Source organism: Euphorbia lathyris, chromosome 2, assembly GCF_963576675.1.
Source record: "Euphorbia lathyris chromosome 2, ddEupLath1.1, whole genome shotgun sequence".
Classification (NCBI taxonomy): domain Eukaryota; kingdom Viridiplantae; phylum Streptophyta; class Magnoliopsida; order Malpighiales; family Euphorbiaceae; genus Euphorbia; species Euphorbia lathyris.
In genome coordinates this window covers 61751972-61761972 of record NC_088911.1, presented here as the reverse complement: position 1 = coordinate 61761972, position 10001 = coordinate 61751972, and the positions used below count along the sequence as shown (strand labels likewise).

General features: G+C 38.3%; 1 protein-coding gene across 16 annotated transcripts; it reads left to right on the top strand.

The window, feature by feature from the left end:
- The first annotated feature begins 4763 nt into the window (after window positions 1–4763).
- LOC136218424 (serine/arginine-rich-splicing factor SR34-like) lies at window positions 4764–9652 on the top strand. 16 transcript variants are annotated; one of them, XR_010683779.1, is made up of 15 exons: window positions 4764–4912; window positions 5183–5273; window positions 5800–5865; window positions 5940–6014; window positions 6107–6209; window positions 6315–6361; window positions 6511–6568; window positions 6927–6976; window positions 7072–7128; window positions 7227–7354; window positions 7427–7528; window positions 8284–8354; window positions 8830–8947; window positions 9210–9304; window positions 9387–9652. XR_010683779.1 is itself a non-coding variant. In XM_066005284.1 (14 exons), the coding sequence occupies exons 2-14, from the start codon at window positions 5187–5189 to the stop codon at window positions 9388–9390; spliced, it is 900 nt and encodes a 299-aa protein (XP_065861356.1). In that variant the 5' UTR covers window positions 4764–4912; window positions 5183–5186; the 3' UTR covers window positions 9391–9652. The 16 variants fall into 16 exon arrangements, 2 of the variants coding, with proteins under 2 accessions (XP_065861356.1, XP_065861355.1); XR_010683778.1 differs by having other exon boundaries at window positions 9207–9304; XR_010683771.1 differs by having other exon boundaries at window positions 8444–8947; window positions 9207–9304.
- Window positions 9653–10001: the final 349 nt, after the last annotated feature.

The following is a 10001-nucleotide window of genomic DNA, read 5'->3' as shown; positions in this document are numbered from 1 at the left end:
ATCATAATTAATTGCATAGAATAAATATTATTGGTATTTATTTATGTAATTAGATTAGGATTGGATTAGTTTTGTAATTAACCAATTAACCCTAAACCAATTAGGTTTAGGAATACACTATATATATAAATTAAAACACTAAAACCCTAATTAACCTATATGCTAATTCGGCCACCATCAAAGAAAATAAAAAAACATTTGATTTTGCAGAACCACCACAATTGAGATAGTGGAATTTTGGCAAAGTTCTCTTTCTTTCCAGTTCTTCTCCGTTCTTCGGCTAGCACCGGTTCTGACTCAATAGCTGTTCGTGCACCTGACTACGGAGATCTTACTACCTTGTGGATTCTTCAGCCATCTCTAGAAGAGACAGTCCGGGTATGTTTATATCCCTAAACGGATCAAAAGGTTTTATTCAATCAATGGTTAACGGACAAAGATCAAATTAAAGGGATTAGAAATAAATTTTAAACCGCAATTCCGCTGCGCTACAGTTGATTAACTGGCAATAATCCCTAACAGCCCCCACATTCACGGTCGCGACACGCGTTCCTCAGCTTCTCCTTCCCTTCGTTTGAAGACCAATTGATGCTCCCCCATTCTCGGTAGAGAATTTAATATTCTCGGTACGAGCAGGAGTTTGTAGAGGCCTAGTTACACACTTTCGTTTTCGACGAAATGCGATCGTTCGGGTGGATAAAGACGTCCTTTCGCAACGGACACGATCCTTCACAACGGACACGACACTTCAATCAAGACTCTTCAACATCTATAAATAAAGAGTTGATGGAGAGTTGAAGATATGTAGAAAAAAGAGATTAGTATAGAATTTATGCAGAAATTCCGAGTCAAATGATTCAGAAGTTAGATTTCGATTCTGTAAAAAGCAATATGCCGTACACACATTGTTTATTCAATAATAACAAGTTTAGTAGCGTTTAGACATTGTTCCAGTTTAGTTTTCATTTTGGTAGTAGACCGACCCAGTCTCTATTACGAAGATTCAACGAGAAGATTGAGTAGAGGATCCGCCCCTGAGCCTGACAAACTCTAACGAAACCCAAGGAAAGGATTGACAACCCGTTCACTTGCAAGTCGTCGAATGTTTCCATGCTCCATGTTCTCTGTAAACTTGTATCAATTTATATTTCATCTAATAAAGCCCGTTCTATTCGATAGATTTTTATGCAGCACTTATGGTAACCAATCCACTAAAGTGACTGCTGGTGTTTTCATTAAAACGTATTTAATCCAAAATCTTTACAAGGAAACTTTGTTGAACACTTAGTCAAATTATTATCTCGAAAGAGTTTTAATTTGATTAAGGGAAACTATCCCGGAAGGGTTTTGTCATGTTCAAAGCCAATTAATTAGAGGTTCCGTCATTTATTTCATCTTTATAATTCGTACAAAGTTTAAAGTTGTTTTCTTTGCTTAATGCAGATAAATACATATGTTTACTTTTCTAAAAAGTACTAAACGTTGCTATCTTGCAAATTCATTCTTAAATCAGAGTATTTTCTAACGTTTTCATAATCTAATCTAATTCTCATTCTAACAAATTCAAAACCAAAACCGATTAAACGATTTTTTCCATATTATAAACCTAAAAGTAACTTTAACCGATTATAAATTTGTTCTGTTCGAAAAACGTTCCCTGTGGGATCGATATCTTTTATTACTACAAGCGTATACCGTGCACTTGTGGAAATCGCTCAACACCATCCAGTGGGACTCACCACACTTCGCTCCTGCCCATCTAATACGCGTGAGGGCAGCATCGAATCCGTTCTAGAACACTGGCGCATACAGATCACGGTGTGCCCGCATCTCATTCTCTATGAGCACTCTCATCAGCTTCGACTCCTCCTGGTTATAGGTGATTGCATCGGCTAATACACGAAATCCACAGTTACCATCTGCTACAACATCATGGTATCCAGTAATAAATGGTACGATGAGCCCTTGAACCCGATGTAAATGGTGGTAATCGGCGATATCCGCATCAAATCCGGCTGAAAATATTCATATATGAAATTCGTGATCGATAATATATTTACTTTAACTTCAACATATAAATTACTAAAATAAAATATACTCGACATCTCGTTGTTATGCACAGATGAGGATGAGGATCGGCCTCGACTACGACTACTCCTCGAAGGAGAGGACCATGCACGACACGTGGTGCCTGACTGTACTCCCATGCACTCGGATTCCGTTTCGTTGATGAATCCCCCTTTGGTCTACCCCTAACAATGTCTTTGATCTCAGGTTCTTTGAAGCCACTTTGATCCGGGTTTATCTGATCATGAATCATCATCGATATGCTACGCACCATTGAAGGATCTAATTTTCAACCTTTTCCACAAGAGAGTGAAAAAATCGGCGATCCTCAAACCCGTCAGCATATACGAGAGCAGTAACTGGTATGTCACTCAAACCTTCAAACGCAAGAGATCTCTAAAAAGGATGGATGCGGTTCGTACGGACCGATGTGTTCGTGTCAATATACGTTTTAAGATCATATGCACACGGAATGCCATGAGTCATGGGCAACACGCATCCGCATTCACTTACCACATCCATACTCAATCCGTGCATACGCTTGAGCTCATCATTCAGTACACGCAAACAGTAATGTGAAACGTGTAAGTCGAGGTACTAGAAAGGTTATTTACAGTGAGCCACCACAGATCTTCTTTTCGAGTCCTCAAGTGAGTATCTGATTATATACAGTAAAGGATTACAAAACTAATGTATTACAATTTAAAAGATTAAATTAAATAACATAATAAATGTCTTACTTGATTGCATCGATCTGAGCCTTAATGTCCTTGTGCACCTTCGTCCACACTGTATCGAGTGCACCAGTAGATGAATTCAACCACTATTTTAACTGTGCATGTGAACTCTCCACTCGACAGGTTGTGGTGTTTCCTAAGTGCAACACCTTGTTCGTCCATGCTTGACAGAACTTCTCTTTATGCACTAGCCATTTGGTCTCCACATACTCTATCACACGAGGCCAGTTGGCAGTAGTATTCTTCATGGCTACCACTACCGCCTCATATTCGGTACTGTCGGGGCTTCAATTATACTTTTCCATTTGGAATTCTAAAAATTTCACCAAAAACCTTCAAGCCACACAACTTGCCTACTATATCCTCCACATCTTTATTAATATGCCATGTGCACAATAAATGATGACTATGAGGAAATACCTCATGAACCGGTCTCATCAGTCCTAACTCCCGGTCCGTAGCAATGGTTGTCGGATGCACATCAGGTTGGAGCAAAAGCTTCAATTTTTGTAACACCCACATATAACTTCCCTCAGTTTCATCCTTCATGATTGCATAGGCGATCAAGAAGTTTTTGTTTGAAGGCGTCATTCCAATGATCTCAAAGAATGGCATCTTATACTCGTTTGTTTTATATGTTGAATCCATACCAACAAACAAGTAATAAGATCAGAACAGTGTGATTGATGTAGGATGTGCCATAAATAAGTGAGTCACAACATTGCTGCCCGGCACCGCTTGCGTCCAATGTATGTATTCATTATCTATAGCAAGCCGATAAAACTGACCGATTACATCCCGACCCTCAAAGCTCTGAGTCCTGATTTTCTCCCTGTAGTTATAAACATGTCTTTGTGTCGGGCAATCCTCCAGATGTTTTTCTTTGATTGCAGCAAAAATAGCACAAGGCTTAGCTTGAGCTGCACTCATTTGACGAACAAATTTTTTGGAACCCGGGCTTAGTCCGCTCATCTGTCTGTAGGCCTGATGATATACAACCAATTGATGACAGTGATGTCCTCTATCTCCAGCAATCCCATTCACCACCCAACCGCCTAATTCAGCGATTTCCAGAACCTTTATTTGGAATTTGCAACCACTGTACTTTGTTTTTTGTATCCCTCCGTACTATTTCCTCCATATCCATATCCCTTTTTCCTTCGATAATTCTTAATACCACGAGCACATTTAACCAATATCCATTTTGACTTGCCCCCTATCTTGTGCGACGCTGTGGTTAACTCGAAGCCGATCCCAATTGCCGTCTGTTTTGCCCAGTTAACAGCTTAATGATATGTTTCAAACGTTTGTTTGGGAAAAAACTGCGAACTGTAATCAATGCCGTTTCCGCCAAAATCTTCAAACGAAACCTCATGCAAATGATAAATAACGAACATTACATTCCAATACGCGACATTTCTACAACGTTTCAGTGTCTAAACCCGAAAATTCGTAAAAAATAAGCTCGGGCGTGCGAAAATCACGCCTCACCATGTGGTGGGGCGTATGAGCATCACGCCTCACCATGTGGTGGGGCGTATGAACATCACGTCCCACCTCATGGTGGGGCGTATGAACATCACACCCCACCACATGGTGGGACGTAATATTCAAACGCCCCAGTGAGGCGTGATGCTCACACGCCCGAGGTCCGTAACATCGATTTTTTTTTGCAAAAAATTACAGAAATCAATGGAAGTTCAATCAGAAAAATACCTCGACTTCAGGGACAACGTCATTCTCGTCTCTTCCCGGTGATAGCGGATTGCTCTCCATCAAACGTGTTGCCTTTGATTTCGGAACAAAATGTATTTGAGAGAGTTTGGGAGGGTTTGGAATTTTCAATTTTTGGCTAAAGGACGGTTATGTCTTTTTTCGGAGTTGGAAGTGTGAAATTGGGGCCACTTTTTAAAACATTGCTATTAACCATCAGTTGAAGTTACAGTGCTGATTGTGCTAACGCAAAGAGAGCGCAATTTGAAACCGTAGATAGGGCAACACATTATATTTATCAAATAATTATTATTTACTGACCTTACTCTCTTCCAATCTCAAAACCCTAGTTTTCGAAGTTATCTCCCCGACCCAAAGCTTCTACTCATCCAAAGGTATGATCTTTATCTATCACTTCTGAGAAAAGATACCTAACCGTCTTTGGTTTTGCTGGAAATCGGTGAAATCATCGAGGTTTGAATGTGTTGTTTTAATTTCGTAAAAATTATCGTAGATATTCTACGACTAAGCTAATTAATCTTCTTGTTAATATATAGTCGATTGATGATGAATTTATTAGTACGATATGCGGATTTTCTGTTTGGAAGCGTGTAAAGATTGTTAAATTGGAAATTGTTGCATGTGGAATGTATTGATTATTTCAGGAAAATGAGTAGCCGCGCTAGCAGGACTCTTTATGTTGGGAATCTGCCTGGAGATATTCGCGAGAGAGAAGTAGAAGATTTGTTTTACAAGGTTATACGTCTTCTGTTGTTGTCATGGCTTATGATTTCTACCCTGTTTTATGGCCATTGCCAAACGTCAAAAGTATGATTGTTTTTGGTTTTCCAGAGTCTCTATTGTTGATAGGTTCGATGTTTTCTTGAGTTGCTTTTAAAATATAGAGTCATGGGAGTCATCGAGCCATTGCTGAAACTTAAGCGTGCATATTAATGTTTACAGTAGCCTCACCATCTAGATTTAATGAATGTGCCAATGTAATGAACAGCCATTTAGATATAACCTTAAGAAATAGGTGGTTGTTATGATTCAACTGGGACTTGTTGATTGGGCGATTCTATAATTTTTTAACTTTGTTTGCTCTAGGAAAAATAGTATTATTATCTTGATTTTCTTGTAGGTGTGTAAGAATGGTGTGTGTGTGTGTCTATATATATATGAGTGATTATTTCTGAACAAGTTTTTTTTTTTTTTTTTTTTTTTTTGTGTAATGTAAGATTGCTGCCTTTTGTGGTCTTTGAATGTCTCTTCGTGTTTGCAGTATGGACCTATAGCGCACATTGATCTCAAGATTCCACCGAGGCCACCTGGTTATGCGTTTGTTGAGGTGAGTTATGCATACTGATTCTTCTTATTTCCCTGTTATTTCACGTGCTTTGACTCTGTTGATTTTCTGTGCAGTTTGAAGAGGCTCGAGATGCTGAGGATGCAATTCGTGGCCGAGATGGATATGATTTTGATGGGCATCGTTTACGTGTTAGTTGTTTTCTGGAATGTTGTAATTTATATCTGTTCATGATATGGTGCTGTGGCACTTATAGATCTCATACATTATGGACTTAAAATAGGTGGAGCTTGCTCATGGTGGACGAGGATATCCTTCTTCAGATCGTCAAAGTAGTCACAGTAGTGGGCGTGGAAGAGGAGTCTCCAGGCGCTCTGAGTACCGTGGTGTGTATTACATGTCATACAACTTGCATCGTTGGCCCTTTATAATGAAAGGCATATTATTGCATGTGTATCATTTCTATCCTGAATTATTATTTTATCTTGCAGTTTTGGTCACTGGGTTACCCTCTTCTGCTTCATGGCAAGACCTTAAGGTGGCTAAATCTTTTCCTTCCTAGTTTGATTTTGTATTTTATTTGGTGCAACTCCGTGTGTTCTAATGTATGCATGTTGACTATTTCTGAAGTCTGAGTTTCTGAGTTATTGTAATTTAAAATTGCCTTGCCTATTTATTCCTCTTCAGGATCACATGCGACGTGCTGGTGATGTCTGTTTCTCTCAAGTTTTCCGTGATGGCAGTGGTGAGATACTCAAGTCTTTTTCCGCTCTTGTTTTTTCTTGTTTATCCTTGTGGCTTGATGTTTGCGTCCATGGGTGTTCCCATGGGTGGTATTTACTGCTGATTTTGCGGTTACTGCTTTTATTTTTAAAAATCCTCCTTGTTTTCTTTATTATAATTATGTTGTGATAGATGAACTTGTTTACCTGTTGATGTCCAAGAGCTTAATGAACATGACATTTTACTGGCAGTAACTTTTTGCATCCAAGTTAATCATTTTTTCACCTTTTTATATTAATTGAAGTGGGTATTATGTAGTGTGCTATTTTTTAAAAGAACTCTTCGTGCCATTGTATGTTATCATATATTTCTTTCTTTAGGCACTACAGGGATTGTGGATTATACTAACTATGAAGACATGAAGCATGCAGTAAGTTATTTCAGCTCTTTTTATTCTCCAATTTAATGACATTTGAGTTAATCTTACATTTCATTTCCTTGTATTTTTGTTCGTTTTCTTCTCAGATCAAGAAACTTGATGACACTGAGTTTCGAAATGCATTTTCGAGGGCATATGTTCGTGTATGACGGGCTCCTCTTCTCATTTTGACATGTTTTTGCCTACATCCCCCCCACATGTATATTCACATTTCATTGATAAATGATCCTTTCGCTTATAGGTGAAGGAATATGATTCCAAGCGGGACTTCTCTAGGAGCCCTAGTCGTGGTCGGTCTCGTTCAAGAGGTCGTAGTGAGAGTCGCAGCTACAGTCGTGGCCGAAGTTCCAGTCGGAGCAGAAGCCGGAGGTTTAGATCATTCTTACCTACAGTAAAGTTGTTTGATCTCTAATTATTTATTGACCTTATCATGCAATGCAGCAAATCTCCTAAAACCAAATCTTCTCGCCGCTCGCCTGTAAGGTCAAGATCCAGATCTGCTTCTCGTTCACGCTCAGGGTCAAAACCACGTTCTTTGTCAAGGTATTTTTTACTTTTCTTCTTAATGTCTTAATATGTGTAACGAGGTGCTGAATATTGTTAAAAGAAACATCTATGATTTTTATATTGACATGGATGATTTGTTTGCGAATTGTTGTCATGTGTGGATATATGATATATTGCCATTGGCTGTATTTTCTGGTCTGCAGATGCAGATGTGAGAACTTTAATTGAATAGTGTTGTATTTGAATGACCTGGTCCAATTTTATAATGAGATTTTATTGGTAAAGGGGTCACTGGGGCTTCAGTTAATGAAAACTATAGTTTTCTTCTTGTAGTTGTTTTTTTCTTCTGAGTAGAAGTTTTTGGTTTAGATGGTTTTAAGTTACTTTACCTTGTGGTTTTGGTTCTAATACTTGACTTGAACTGTTATTTCCGTAGTCTTGGCCTGACACTATTGTTTCCTGACTGCCTCTGTTTGATTTTGGAATTCTACAGTGTCATAGTATAATAGTGTGAACTGGTGGTTGCCATGAGTGTTTCTGTCAAGGTGATTTAGCTGGACTTATTTGTAGAAATTATAGTCACTTTAATTCTTAAAATGCAGTAACCTGGTAATTTTCAGTTATTTTCAAATTCAAATTTCTTTCTTAATTTGTAATGGAGAAATGCCTTTTTTGTGTGTTTGTTGCATTCAGTGGTTGGGGTAACTGAAACAAAGCAGTTTCGGATTTTCAAAACATTTTCTTTCTCATTCATTTTGTTGTATGAAAATTACCTTGTTTGATAAATGCAGCAAACTGGGGATTGGATAGTAGGATCTTGATGGGATATGGTACAGTTCCTGCATCTTTTTTGGTTGTGGAGGTATGCTGTTTTTCAATGGGCAGCTTTGGAAACCCTTATGGTGTCTATTATCTAATGTATTTAGCATGGCAAATGTGCATGAGTGCTAGATTGGGATCAAAGGAGATTATGGATTGCAATAGTAAAGCCGGATTTCTATGAGCTAACTGCTAGTGGATCTGGAAGTCAATGCAATGAGCGGTAGAAACTGTCAATATCATTTTCTACTCCAACAGTTGCCCGGCTAATAGGACCTGCTAGCTGCACTTATTATGGATTTTGTGGTACAGTAAGGAAGCTTGCTTCTTTCCTGTCCATTAGTGTCTTAACAACATGTTATGATTTTGGTTTTTTAATTAAGATTTATTTACATAGGCATTCTGTTTGGGTGGGATTTTTATGGCTTGGATCACATTTATTTTGTTTTCTTTTGAGTTGCTAAAGATTTGTCTTTTTTGTTCTTCTTGTATCCCTTTGGATTTTGGTAACTCTGAAGTGGAAGGGGCATCAAGGCTCTTGGATGAGAGTTGTTAAGGAACGTGTGGATTTTAAATTTGGGTTGTTTCTGGAACTTTTGCAGATCACATTCAAGATCAAGATCTCCACCTCCATCTGTAAGTTTTATTATCATGTAGGTGTAGGCAAAATTGTTGAATGTGACAGAATTTTGTTTTTAGCCTTATTGGATCTTTGGAAAGTGTGTGCATAATGGAGTTGGGTAATTGAAAAAAACCTAGGCCTGGAAAATGGAACCGAAAGGGTGTGATAATCCAACTATGTTTTTTTAGCTCCACTTTACAAAATTTCTGAATGGGGGTGGTCCCTGGGACAAAATAAGTCTCCTCTGGCAGTTGTTAACGTTGTTGTTTGCAGCAGCAGCAGCGTCAGAAGCGCACAAGTCCAAGTCCAAAGAAAAGGAGCATGAGTAGGAGCCCTAGTGGTAGCAGAAGTAGGAGCAAGAGCTTATCCCGGTCTGCTATCTCATCTAACTAATTGTTACTTGTTTTGGTTGTTAGTCTTGTTAGTGACATTGTTCTCATTGATGTGCGACAGGTAAGAAGACTGATTACATGGAGCAAGGAAGGCTGGATAGGCATGAAGTGAGAATGATGAACTGTATTTTTGTGGCACCTTGGACCAAGTGTAGTAGGATTGATGTGTTTTGAATTGATAACTTGTTTTGATGGAGGATTTGAGTGGCCATGAATCTCTGTTAATGTTTACTTGTATCGAATTTATAAATATTTTGGGAGGACTAGTTATAAACCCAAAACTTGTGCATTTCTATTTCTATTATTATTATTATTATTATTATTATTCAGGTGGTGGGAAGTTTACTAGGATTAAGAGTGAGAGGTGTTCAATCCATCCATCCATCCATCCATCCATCCATCAATAATGGTGTTTTGTGGTGGTAGCTCCTCTCTCTCCTGTTTGCCTCCACTAAATTCAAAATCCCATTTTAGTCCCATCATCACATTCATCGACCCTATCAGTTTCTTCTTTATTCATTATCAAGTTGTTATGGTTCGTTCAATCCAATTTGTCAGAAGACACCTCAAGTTATGCCACACTTCTTATAATATGGCTTTATTTCTTGAGTTTACTGAAAATTTAAAATTCTATTAATTTAATTATTTTACCAACTTTGAAAAAAATAGAATGGTT